The following is a 14,492-nucleotide window of genomic DNA, read 5'->3' on the forward strand; positions in this document are numbered from 1 at the left end:
AGAAAAACTCAAATGCACAGGTTAAAAATTCCCTAATATCCGCAACGTACGATGAGATCAAATGGATACTTCCTGGGAAGAAAATATTCAGGCTAAGCAAAGTATATTTTATAGCAAATAAGTAAAAAGAAAAAAATCCACCCTCTTGGCTTTCAAAGTTGAAAAATCTTCAAGAAATACTTTACTCTAGTAAGTATTACTGAAACAACCAAAAAATAAATGTTTCTTAAAAAAATACCTCCTTTTCTCCCAATCCGACAATCCATAAACCGTTCTATTGTTTCAAACTCCTCTTCCTCGGGTTGAGGAACATCCTCTCCACAGACTTCAAGTAGGTCATCAGAATCTGTTTTCATTTCTTCATCTTCCTTATAGCTAACATTGACAGTTGCTTGTCGACGAGAGCTTCTTTTATCATTATCATAGTCTTCTTCATCCTCCTCCTCCTCCTCAGATGAATCAATCTGTCTCTTTTTTTGTCCAATAACCTTTTTTCCATTTTTTGACTTAGATCTAGGGAAGACCAGGGGAGAGAGGTGTTTTACAGAAATACTGGCATAAAACAAGATTTGAGAAACTGTGAGAAAAAGAACAAATACCTTCTGTAACCAACAATTTTCAGAATCAAACCAAGAACATACTATACTTACCTATTTTGAGGTTTTCTACTTTTAACTTTGTTTTTTGGCTCATAATCAGATTCTGTTTCATCACAACTACTTTTATCTCTTTCTTCTTCAGATTCTGAATCTGAACCAGACTGAGATGGAGATCCTGACCCAGACATCTGCCAATCTTCACTGTATGTAAAATATATAAAGGATGTTTATTCATACTTATCATATAGCAAATTATGTCTGATAAGATATAAAAATAATCAGGCTAAATTACATTCCAGCTGATATCAAAAATATTGCTTTCACCCATTATAAAAATATTCAAATGTCTATAGAATAAGAAAAATGCTAGAAAATATTCTTCATAGATTTCTCCAACTCCAGAGTTTTCTGTTAATTATTTAGTTATACCTCAGTGAAAGGCAAATTAAGTGGATCTATTTTGATTATTAGTATAGATGAAAACACAGTATGTTAATTTGAAGAGTCACACTGTTTAATTTTGAAAACCTTGTATAATTATTATACTTGCCATTTCAAAAAGAGATTCTAATCCCTTTCATCTTAATTTTCTGGAGATTGTGATTTTTAAAAACATACCCTTCAAAAATGATTTTTAAAATACAACATGTTCATTAAGAAGCTTAAAATAAGGGATCAGAAAATGGAAAAACAAACAAAAAATTCCATCTTAACCAACATTCAATTATTACCTTTATTACTATTTTTAGTCTATTTAATCCCAATTAGCATGTAAAGAAAAAATATTGGATGCACTGTTAATATTCTGCTATAATATAAACTTCAAATGAAAGATACACATTTAAGTTCTTACGTATACACTACATCCTGTCTCACAGTTGCTGTTGCTACTCCATTGCTCTGCATGGCTTGCATCAATTAAGACTGTGTTAAGGGTTACACAAGCAAGCACATATGATAAAATCTGGTTTATGATAAAAAACATAATAGAGAAACTAATTTTTTTATCTTGAGATTTTTTTTCAGAGTTTGCACATTAGACAATAGCAATAGGCAGGATATATGAAAAAGTCTCCGTTTTACATTTTTATAATAAATATTATGATTTTTATATCCAACCAAATCTATCCATCATCCCAAATTACTTTTGTTTTAAAAATATTCTTTGCTTGCACCCATGCTAAGTTCAGAAATTACTAACTCAGTGGAAGAGTTAAACAGTTGATGAGACACAGTAGTTGAAAATACTTAGTAAAACAGAAGACAGATCTGAAGAAATCAGCCAGAATGTAGCATAGCAATAAAAGGATAAAAAACATGATACAGTAAGATTCATGGATAGGATGGATGATCCAACAAATATATACAATAGATATGATCCAGTAAGACAGATACAATATATATTAACTGTAGTAACAGAGAAGATTTACAGAATGGGAAAGAGAAAATGCCTAGAGATACAATGACTGAATTTTCAGAAACTAGTAAAAACTCATGAATCTTCACATTAAAGATACATAAAATAAAGTGCATAAAGTGGGATAAATAAATAACAAATCCAAAGCTGGATGCACCAAAGTGAAAGTGCAGAATACCCAAGACAAAGAGAAAAATAAGAGACAAGACAATGGAACAATGAGAAATGAGAGAAAAAAAAACTCAGACCATCTAAAATATCGGAACTGAGATCTGAGGTACTCTTAACACTTCCTGGGTCAAGATCTTTAGGAAATTACAGTGAGTTTCTAAATGAGTTCTACAGAAGAAGTAAATTTCATGTGCAGATAAATAGTAAGGATAGCTATTAACATCAGAATCACCTAAAATCTATCATCTGTTGGTCCCTACACTCCTATATAGGTTTCTCAAGTTATCAAGATTTTCTGATATTGTGACTAAGAAGATCTTTGAAGTTGAAAAATATACAGGGGAGAGGGGTTATAGGAGATAAACAAATGGCACAAAAAACTCAGGTTGTCACGGAAAGATAAAAGTTAAAAATTAATGGTTTAGAGCTCTACCCACCACCAGAGCCTCCCATCAAGCCTCTTAGATAGCCTCAACCACCAGAGGGCAGACAGCAGAAGCAAGAAAAACTACAATCCTGCAGCCTGTGGACCAAAACCCACAGTTACAGAAAGATAATCAAGATGAAAAGGCAGAGGGCTATATATCAGATGAAGGAACAAGAAAAAACCCCAGAAAAACAACTAAATGAAGTGGAGATAGGCAACCTTCCAGAAAAAGAATTCAGAATAATGATAGTGAAGATGATCCAGGACCTCGGAATAAGAATGGAGGCAAAGATTGAGAAGATGCAAGAAATGATTAACAAAGACCTAGAAGAATTAAAGAACAAACAAACAGAGATGACCAATACAATAACTGAAATGAAAACTACACTAGAAGGAATCAATAGCAGAATAACTGAGGCGGAAGAATGGATAAGTGACCTGGAAGACAGAATGGTGGAATTCACTGCTGCGGAACAGACTAAAGAAAAAAGAATGAAAAGAAATGAAGACAGCCTAAGAGACCTCTGGGACAACATTAAATGCAACAACATTCGCATTATAGGGGTCCGAGAAGGAGAACAGAGAGAGAAAGGACCCGAGAAAGTATTTGAAGAGATTATAGTCGAAAACTTCCCTAACATGGGAAAGGAAATAGCCACCCAAGTCCAGGAAGCCCAGAGAGTCCCATACAGGATAAACCCAAGGAGAAACACGCCGAGACACATAGTAATCAAAGTGGCAAAAATTAAAGACAAAGAAAAATTATTGAAAGCAGCAAGGGAAAAACGACAAATAACATACAAGGGAACTCCCATAAGGTTAACAGCTGATTTCTCAGCAGAAACTCTACAAGCCAGAAGGGAGTGGCATGATATACTTAAAGTGATGAAAGGGAAGAACCTACAACCAAGATTACTCTACCCGGCAAGGATCTCATTTAGATTTGATGGAGAAATCAAAAGCTTTACAGACAAGCAAAAGCTAAGAGAATTCAGCACCACCAAACCAGCTCTACAACAAATGCTAAAGGAACTTCTCTAAGTGGGAAACACAAGAGAAGGAAAGGACGTACAAAAACAAACCCAAAACAATTAAGAAAACGGTCATAGGAACATACATATCGATAATTACCTTAAACGTGAATGGATTAAATGCTCCAACCGAAAGACACAAGCTTGCTGAATGGATACAAAAACAAGACCCATACATATGCTGTCTACAAGAGACCCACTTTAGACCTAGGGACACATACAGACTGAAAGTGAGGGGATGGAAAAAGATATTCCATGCACATGGAAATCAAAAGAAAGCTGGAGTAGCTATACTCATATCAGATAAAATAGACTTTAAAGTAAAGAATGTTACAAGAGACAAAGAAGGACACTACATAATGATCCAGGGATCAATCCAAGAAGAAGATATAACAATTATAAATATATATGCACCCAACATAGGAGCACCTCAATACATAAGGCAACTGCTAACAGCCATAAAAGAGGAAATTGACAGTAACACAATAATAGTGGGGGACTTTAACACCTCACTTACACTAATGGACAGATCATCCAAAATGAAAATGAATAAGGAAACAGAAGCTTTAAATGACACAATAGACCAGATAGATTTAATTGATATTTATAGGACATTCCATCCAAAAACAGCAGATTACACGTTCTTCTCAAGTGCGCACGGAACATTCTCCAGGATAGATCACATCTTGGGTCACAAATCAAGCCTCAGTAAATTTAAGAAAATTGAAATCATATCAAGCATCTTTTCTGACCACAATGCTATGAGATTAGAAAGGAATTACAGGGCAAAAAACGTAAAAAAGACAAACACATGGAGGCTAAACAATATGTTACTAAATAACCAAGAGATCACTGAAGAAATCAAAGAGGAAATCAAAAAATACCTAGAGACAAATGACAATGAAAACACGACGACCCAAAACCTATGGGATGCAGCAAAAGCAGTTCTAAGAGGGAAGTTTATAGCTATACAAGCCTACCTCAAGAAACAAGAAAAATCTCAAGTAAATAATTTAACCTTACACCTAAAGAAACTAGAGAAAGAAGAACAAACAAAACCCAAAGTTAGCAGAAGGAAAGAAACCATAAAGATCAGAGCAGAAATAAATGAAATAGAAACAAAGAAAACAATAGCAAAGATCAATAAAACTAAAAGCTGGTTCTTTGAGAAGATAAACAAAATTGATAAGCCATTAGCCAGACTCATCAAGAAAAAGAGGGAGGAGTTACAGAAAGATAGAGAAGATGAAAAGGCAGAGGGCTATGCACCAGATGAAGGAACAAGAAAAAACCCCAGAAAAACAACTAAATGAAGTGGAGATAGGCAACCTTCCAGAAAAAGAATTCAGAATAATGATAGTGAAGATGATCCAGGACCTCGGAATAAGAATGGAGGCAAAGATTGAGAAGATGCAAGAAATGATTAACAAAGACCTAGAAGAATTAAAGAACAAACAAACAGAGATGACCAATACAATAACTGAAATGAAAACTACACTAGAAGGAATCAATAGCAGAATAACTGAGGCGGAAGAACGGATAAGTGACCTGGAAGACAGAATGGTGGAATTCACTGCTGCGGAACAGACTAAAGAAAAAAGAATGAAAAGAAATGAAGACAGCCTAAGAGACCTCTGGGACAACATTAAACGCAACAACATTCGCATTATAGGGGTCCCAGAAGGAGAAGAGAGAGAGAAAGGACCAGAGAAAATATTTGAAGAGATTATAGTCGAAAACTTCCCTAACATGGGAAAGGAAATAGCCACCCAAGTCCAGGAAGCCCAGAGAGTCCCATACAGGATAAACCCAAGGAGAAACACGCCGAGACACATAGTAATCAAAGTGGCAAAAATTAAAGACAAAGAAAAATTATTGAAAGCAGCAAGGGAAAAACGACAAATAACATACAAGGGAACTCCCATAAGGTTAACAGCTGATTTCTCAGCAGAAACTCTGCAAGCCAGAAGGGAGTGGCATGATATACTTAAAGTGATGAAAGGGAAGAACCTACAACCAAGATTACTCTACCCGGCAAGGATCTCATTTAGATTTGATGGAGAAATCAAAAGCTTTACAGACAAGCAAAAGCTAAGAGAATTCAGCACCACCAAACCAGCTCTACAACAAATGCTAAAGGAACTTCTCTAAGTGGGAAACACAAGAGAAGAAAAGGACCTACAAAAACAAACCCAAAACAATTAAGAAAATGGTCATAGGAACATACATATCGATAATTACCTTAAACGTGAATGGATTAAATGCCCCAACCAAAAGACATAGACTGGCTGAATGGATACAAAAACAAGACCCATATATATGCTGTCTACAAGAGACCCACTTTAGACCTAGGGACACATACAGACTGAAAGTGAGGGGATGGAAAAAGATATTCCATGAAAATGGAAATCAAAAGAAAGCTGGAGTAGCTATACTCATATCAGATAAAATAGACTTTAAAGTAAAGAATGTTATAAGAGACAAGGAAGGACACTACATAATGATCCAGGGATCAATCCAAGAAGAAGATATAACAATTATAAATATATATGCACCCAACATAGGAGCACCTCAATACATAAGGCAACTGCTAACAGCTCTAAAAGAGGAAATCGACAGTAACACAATAATAGTGGGGGACTTTAACACTTCACTTACACCAATGGACAGATCATCCAAAATGAAAATAAATAAGGAAACAGAAGCTTTAAATGACACAATAGACCAGATAGATTTAATTGATATTTATAGGACATTCCATCCAAAAACAGCAGATTACACGTTCTTCTCAAGTGCGCACGGAACATTCTCGAGGATAGATCACATCTTGGGTCACAAATCAAGCCTCAGTAATTTTAAGAAAATTGAAATCATATCAAGCATCTTTTCTGACCACAACGCTATGAGATTAGAAATGAATTACAGGGAAAAAAACGTAAAAAAGACAAACACATGGAGGCTAAACAATACGTTACTAAATAACCAAGAGATCACTGAAGAAATCAAAGAGGAAATAAAAAACTACCTAGAGACAAATGACAATGAAAACACGACGACCCAAAACCTATGGGATGCAGCAAAAGCGGTTCTAAGAGGGAAGTTTATAGCTATACAAGCCTACCTAAAGAAACAAGAAAAATCTCAAGTAAACAATCTAACCTTACACCTAAAGAAACTAGAGAAAGAAGAACGAACAAAACCCAAAGTTAGCAGAAGGAAAGAAATCATAAAGATCAGAGCAGAAATAAATGAAATAGAAACAAAGAAAACAATAGCAAAGATCAATAAAACTAAAAGTTGGTTCTTTGAGAAGATAAACAAAATTGATAAGCCATTAGCCAGACTCATCAAGAAAAAGAGGGAGAGGACTCAAATCAATAAAATCAGAAATGAAAAAGGAGAAGTTACAACAGACACCGCAGAAATACAAAGCATCCTAAGAGACTACTACAAGCAACTTTATGCCAATAAAATGGACAACCTGGAAGAAATGGACAAATTCTTAGAAAGGTATAACCTTCCAAGACTGAATAAGGAAGAAATAGAAAATATGAACAGACCAATCACAAGTAATGAAATTGAAACTGTGATTAAAAATCTTCCAACAAACAAAAGTCCAGGACCAGATGGCTTCACAGGTGAATTCTATCAAACATTTAGAGAAGAGCTAACACCCATCCTTCTCAAACTCTTCCAAAAAATTGCAGAGGAAGGAACACTCCCAAACTCATTCTATGAGGCCACCATCACCCTGATACCAAAACCAGACAAAGACACTACAAAAAAAGAAAATTACAGACCAATATCACTGATGAATATAGATGCAAAAATCCTCAACAAAATACTAGCAAACAGAATCCAACAACACATTAAAAGGATCATACACCACGATCAAGTGGGATTTATCCCAGGGATGCAAGGATTCTTCAATATACGCAAATCAATCAATGTGATACACCATATTAACAAACTGAAGAAGAAAAACCATATGATCATCTCAATAGATGCAGAAAAAGCTTTTGACAAAATTCAACACCCATTTCTGATAAAAACTCTCCAGAAAGTGGGCATAGAGGGAACCTACCTCAACATAATAAAGGCCATATATGACAAACCCACAGCAAACATCATTCTCAATGGTGAAAAACTGAAAGCATTTCCTCTAAGATCAGGAACGAGACAAGGATGTCCACTCTCACCACTATTATTCAACATAGTTCTGGAAGTCCTAGCCACGGCAATCAGAGAAGAAAAAGAAATAAAAGGAATACAAATTGGAAAAGAAGAAGTAAAACTGTCACTGTTTGCGGATGACATGATACTATACATAGAGAATCCTAAAACTGCCACCAGAAAACTGCTAGCGCTAATTAATGAATATGGTAAAGTTGCAGGATACAAAATTAATGCACAGTAATCTCTTGCATTCCTATACACTAATGATGAAAAATCTGAAAGATAAATTATGGAAACACTCCCATTTACCATTGCAACAAAAAGAATAAAATACTTAGGAATAAACCTACCTAGGGAGACAAAAGACCTGTATGCAGAAAACTATAAGACACTGATGAAAGAAATTAAAGATGATACCAACAGATGGAGAGATATACCATGTTCTTGGATTGGAAGAATCAACATTGTGAAAATGAGTATACTACCCAAAGCAATCTACAGATTCAATGCAATCCCTATCAAATTACCAATGGCATTTTTTACGGAGCTAGAACAAATCATCTTAAAATTTGTATGGAGACACAAAAGACCCCGAATAGCCAAAGCAGTCTTGAGGCAAAAAAATGGAGCTGGAGGAATCAGACTCCCTGACTTCAGACTTTACTACAAAGCTACAGTAATCAAGACAATATGGTACTGGCACAAAAACAGAAACATAGATCAATGGAACAAGATAGAAAGCCCAGAGATTAACCCACGCACCTATGGTCAACTAATCTATGACAAAGGAGGCAAAGATATACAATGGAGAAAAGACAGTCTCTTCAATAAGTATTGCTGGGAAAACTGGACAGCTACATGTAAAAGAATGAAATTAGTATACTCCCGAACACCATACACAAAAATAAACTCAAAATGGATTAGAGACCTAAATATAAGACTGGACACTATAAAACTCTTAGAGGAAAACATAGGAAGAACACTCTTTGACATAAATCACAGCAAGATCTTTTTTGATCCACCTCCTAGAGTAATGGAAGTAAAAACAAAAATAAACAAATGGGACCTAATGAAACTTCAAAGCTTTTGCACAGCAAAGGAGACCATAAACAAGACGAAAAGACAACCCTCAGAATGGGAGAAAATATTTGCAAATGAATCAACGGACAAAGGATCAATCTCCAAAATATATAAACAGCTCATTCAGCTCAATATCAAAGAAACAAACACCCCAATCCAAAAATGGGCAGAAGACCTAAATAGACATTTCTCCAGAGAAGACATACAGACGGCCACGAAGCACATGAAAAGATGCTCAACATCACTAATTATTAGAGAAATGCAAATCAAAACTACAGTGAGGTATCACCTCACTCCTGTTAGAATGGGCATCATCAGAAAATCTACAAACAACAAATGCTGGAGAGGGTGTGGAGAAAAGGGAACCCTCTTGCACTGTTGGTGGGAATGTAAATTGATACAGCCACTATGGAGAACAATATGGAGGTTCCTTAAAAAACTAAAAATAGAATTACCATATGACCCAGCAATCCCACTACTGGGCATATACCCAGAGAAAACCGTAATTCAAAAAGACACATGCACCCCAATGTTCATTGCAGCACTATTTACAATAGCCAGGTCATGGAAGCAACCTAAATGCCCATCAGCAGACGAATGGATAAAGAAGATGTGGTACATATATACAATGGAATATTACTCAGCCATAAAAAGGAACGAAATTGAGTCATTTGTTGAGACGTGGATGGATCTAGAGACTGTCATACAGAGTGAAGTAAGTCAGAAAGAGAAAAACAAATATCGTATATTAATGCATGTATGTGGAACCTAGAAAAATGGTACAGATGAGCCAGTTTGCAGGGCAGAAGTTGAGACACAGATGTAGAGAATGGACATATGGACACCAAGGGGGGAAAACTGCGGTGAGGTGGGGATGGTGGTGTGCTGAATTGGGCGATTGGGATTGACATGTATACACTGATGTGTATAAAATTGATGCCTAATAAGAACCTGCAGTATAAAAAAACAAACAAAACAACTAATACTAAACTTTCATTGGGTTATTTGTATGGAAATATGTTAATATAAATGTTTCAGACATTACATGAAATTTCTAAAAATCTTATATTTGTATTTGTATGGAAATATGTATGGAAATATATTAATATAAATGTTTCAGACATTACATGAAATTTCTAAAAATCTTATATGTTCTGGTATAATGTTATAAGTAATAATCCTAGTTATTACTTTAAAATGTATATCTCAGAAATAACTAATTTTCTTGTCAACTGCATTATTATGAACTTTCATCAAATCTTTAACCGTGGTCATTTTTAAGTCTTTTGTCATTTACAGACAGTTCTGGGTGTACTCTGATGATTTTGCAAATATGTTCCTATAAAAGGGTTTCATCTTCAAGAAATTCATGGAAAAGACTGACAAGTACAGGTTTCTGGTAACTGACTGTACTGCTGAACTGAATGAATAAGCATTTTCAGAACTCTAATGAAAAACTGATGAACTCATAAAAGTGCTAACAAAAGATCAAGATGAAAAAAAAAAATTAATTACATGGGACTGAGTGAACTGATGAGGATGAGTATAATTTTTGTGACTTTCTGTCTGAATTAAAAAAAAAAAAATCCCACAAGGACTCAGAGGCAAAGAATATACAAATCAATTTTCACTGCAAAGTAAAGGAGCTGTTACAGTGGAGGATTACTGGACTGAATGTCAATATTATGACATAGTATGAGTGTGTTTCATGTTTGGTAATTGCAATCATTGTTGTTTTTGTTGTGGTCATCCATGTACAATGCTTGGTGTCAGTCTATTTATCCCTTGTAAAAATAAAATACAGTGTGTGTGTGTGTGGAAAAAAATAAATAAATAAATAAAACCTTAGTTCCATTAAAAAAAAAAAAAAAGAGGGAGAGGACTCAAATCAATAAAATCAGAAATGAAAAAGGAGAAGTTACAACAGACACCGCAGAAATACAAAGCATCCTAAGAGACTACTACAAGCAACTTTATGCCAATAAAATGGACAACCTGGAAGAAATGGACAAATTCTTAGAAAGGTATAACCTTCCAAGACTGACCCAGGAAGAAACAGAAAATATGAACAGACGAATCACAAGCAATGAAATTGAAACTGTGATTAAAAATCTTCCAACAAACAAAAGTCCAGGACCAAATGGCTTCACAGGTGAATTCTATCAAACATTTAGAGAAGAGCTAACACCTATCCTTCTCAAACTCTTCCAAAAAATTGCAGAGGAAGGAACACTCCCAAACTCATTCTATGAGGCCACCATCACCCTGATACCAAAACCAGACAAAGACACTACAAAAAAAGAAAATTACAGATCAATATCACTGATGAATATAGATGCAAAAATCCTCAACAAAATACTAGCAAACAGAATCCAACAACACATTAAAAGGATCATACACCACGATCAAGTGGGATTTATCCCAGGGATGCAAGGATTCTTCAATATACGCAAATCAATCAATGTGATACACCATATTAACAAATTGAAGAATAAAAACCATATGATCATCTCAATAGATGCAGAAAAAGCTTTTGACAAAATTCAACACCCATTTATGATAAAAACTCTCCAGAAAGTGGGCACAGAGGGAACCTACCTCAACATAATAAAGGCCATATATGACAAACCCACAGCAAACAAAAAAAAAAAAAAAAAAAATTAATGGTTTAAATTAACCTAATAAAATGCCATGAACCAAGAAGTTCACTTTTGGCAACAATTGTTCATAAAGGAAGAAATACAAAATCATTAGGATTTTCTTGATATAAAAGTAATCAGTTGAACAAAACGGCATACTCTTTATGCTTTTTCCTTTTGACCTCACTCGATGAGTCATCGGAATCTTCACTGCTAGAAGAATCCTGTAGAGAAAAATATATAAAGTTAATGTTATTAATGATTAGAATTTAACCATAATATATTTTTATTACTTTTATTAACTTTTTATTACTTTACTACTTTTATTACTTTTTATTAACATTCACTTTAATAATAAAGGCTCTTTTTTTCCATGTTATGTTTACACCATTAATTAGCACATAAAGTAATTAATAACATTTTTATTGCAAATATATAACAGCGAGTGAAATTAGGTAAACATCACAATGCCAGCATTTTGTATAAAATCTTATAATCTACTGTCTCTGGAGACTATTACTGTTGCCTAGTATGGCCTCAGAAAGGAATCCTAATTGTTGGGATGTCAAATTTTCATTTAATATTTTTCTTCCTCATCAGGCAGTTTTTGATACACAAATATCCCCCACTCTTTGAAAGTTCAATTTCTACCACTTCACTTTTACAAAAAACCTTCATTGGTACCTGTTTTCACTAACTGAAAAAAATCCAAAGAGAATTTTTACTTTTACAAAAACCGGCAAAAAGCAAAAACAGCGTTCAGCATTTGTTTTGCAGAGAGCTGTTATAGAGGCGGCAAGCGTGCGGAGCAGCGAGAACAGCACCTCCAAGCTCCTTCCCTGGGAACTACACTCCGCATCTCAGCACTAGCTCCCTAATTCTGAACTGTGTCTGTGAACATCTGTGCTTTATCTCCGTTTATTCTGCACAACAGTTACCAAGATGTGTCCTAAGGAAATAGCTTCTTTGCTTTACACCATTTGGCTTAGGAAAGGAACACTCTACTTTCGGATAGTTGGGGAAACCTACAGTTCTTCCTGAATGTCTTTGTGCAAACATACCTGCATGTGTGCTCATGTGCACACAGGAACTACACTGTTTACAGTTGCAGCCTATTCTTTTAAAAACATGTTGAGAATTCTGTTATTAATGTTCTGTACAAATATGATTTAACAGTATAGTATTTCTTCATTCATATATGTGAGTGCATACCTGTGTGTGTTTGTGTATGTGTATTTTCCTAGTATTCATATTTAGTTTATTCTAGTTTTGCTCTTATGAGCAAATGCATACAAATTTCTGTTGTTCGTTTTAGAAACAAGAGGAAATATGGATAAAAATATGTCTACATTTCAAGGCTATTGATACACATATTTAAATGTAGTTATTTTCCTATCCTTTTAAAACCCTTACTGTTTCTAGTAATTTCATAAATAGCTACCTAAATGATTACATATCATGTCTACTTTTCAGATTAAGAGTTTTCACAATGAAAACTCACCTCTTCTGATCCACTATTAGATGAAGCTTGATGTTGCTGCTGCTGCTGCTTCTTGAGCATTGCAGATCTCTGAACAGCCAGAATACTAGGGCTAGATTTCCAAAACTATAATAGAAATATAAACAAGTGAAGAACAAAGTTTTGAGAAAACTGGGAAAAGATTAATTTATTGAAAAGTAGTACCAACATTTTCACTGCCTCCAAATAATAAATTAAGACTATTTTTCTTACATTATATGTAATACAATATCATTGCAATATAATTAAAATAAAATGCTGAGCTTTAGTTGTATATAAATAATTTATGGTGTTTTGAGTTTCACAGACAATCAATCAATATGTTCTTTGGTATTAAGACTATTATTTTCAAAAACGATGTGATAATATATGACACCAGTGCTACTCAAAGTGTGGCTGCTATTGTTTTAATTGGTGTGAGGTGAAGATGAAGAGCTTGAGTCAGAATGCAAATCAACTAAGCACAGTTTTAGTTCAACTGACTCTTTGTTTTTGTTTGTTTCTGATAGCAAGACTTCCTGAATGAAGGAAGCTGTATGTATATTCTGGTCCAAGCATCTTATCATGACTGGTACTCTAAGTAACACTACTGTATACTATTCTGAGGTATAGACAAGTTTTAGTAAATCTTGTAATAGCCTTTTTTAAACAGAATGGCTCTTAGCCGATTCCACCATGTATCTTCAAGGAAGCAGAGTTCTATTAAAGTCTCCTATTAGCAATAAAGTATCTCCTCTGAAGATCTTGAAAGTAGAGATCACACTGTAAGATTAACAAAAAGACCTCACAAAGCCTTAAATTTTTATCCATGAGACAATGAATGTTTATGCAACAATTTCTGCCTCAAAAAGAGAAAGTTTTGTATGTGTTCATTTTTGTATGTGTTACAAAGTTCTGTACAGTTTTGTATAGTTACAAAGTTTTGTATGTGTTCATATAGTTACAGACTGCTTCTCTTCCAAGCCAATCAGTCCACAGATACTGAACCACAAGTTCAGGAATCACTTAAAGTGTATTTTAATATTTGAAATTAACATTTTCTAAAAGCTAGATTAAGAATGCTCTAAACCAAAGCTATACATTTTCCCAAAGTAATACAAGAAATCTACCTTTCATTGGATAGTTTATTTATTACCTCAGCTCCATCAACTTTCGGTGGTTTTGCTTGAACTTTATTTTCTCGGGAATTGTCTGACTCAGACTCTGACTGACTGCCCGATTCGGATCCAGAGTCAGAGTCACTGCTACCTGACTGGCTACTGCTTCCATCACTACTGCTTCCAGAACTTGAACCAGATCCAGAGCCTGACGCTGACCCAGAATCATCATCCGACTGGCTACAATTTGAAAATAAACAGATTTCAAACAAAATTCATTAAAAAATTTAGTTTTTCTTAACTCAGCAAAAAGCCCCAAATCATTAAACCTTGTTC

General features: G+C 34.6%; 1 protein-coding gene across 2 annotated transcripts in view; it reads right to left on the reverse strand.

The window, feature by feature from the left end:
- Window positions 1–14,492, reverse strand: part of CHD1 (chromodomain helicase DNA binding protein 1) — an 85,196-nt gene that overhangs the window by 43,238 nt on the left and 27,466 nt on the right. For both annotated transcript variants that reach the window (XM_068535677.1, XM_068535678.1), the window contains exons 3-7: window positions 14,195–14,396; window positions 13,042–13,146; window positions 11,700–11,764; window positions 651–800; window positions 239–513 (exon numbers count right to left, since the gene is read on the reverse strand). In XM_068535677.1, coding sequence (XP_068391778.1) covers window positions 239–513; window positions 651–800; window positions 11,700–11,764; window positions 13,042–13,146; window positions 14,195–14,396 — 797 coding nt within the window. The remainder of the gene's footprint in view (window positions 1–238; window positions 514–650; window positions 801–11,699; window positions 11,765–13,041; window positions 13,147–14,194; window positions 14,397–14,492) is intronic.

This window comes from Eschrichtius robustus, chromosome 2 (assembly GCF_028021215.1).
Source record: "Eschrichtius robustus isolate mEscRob2 chromosome 2, mEscRob2.pri, whole genome shotgun sequence".
Taxonomy (NCBI): Eukaryota; Metazoa; Chordata; class Mammalia; order Artiodactyla; family Eschrichtiidae; genus Eschrichtius; species Eschrichtius robustus.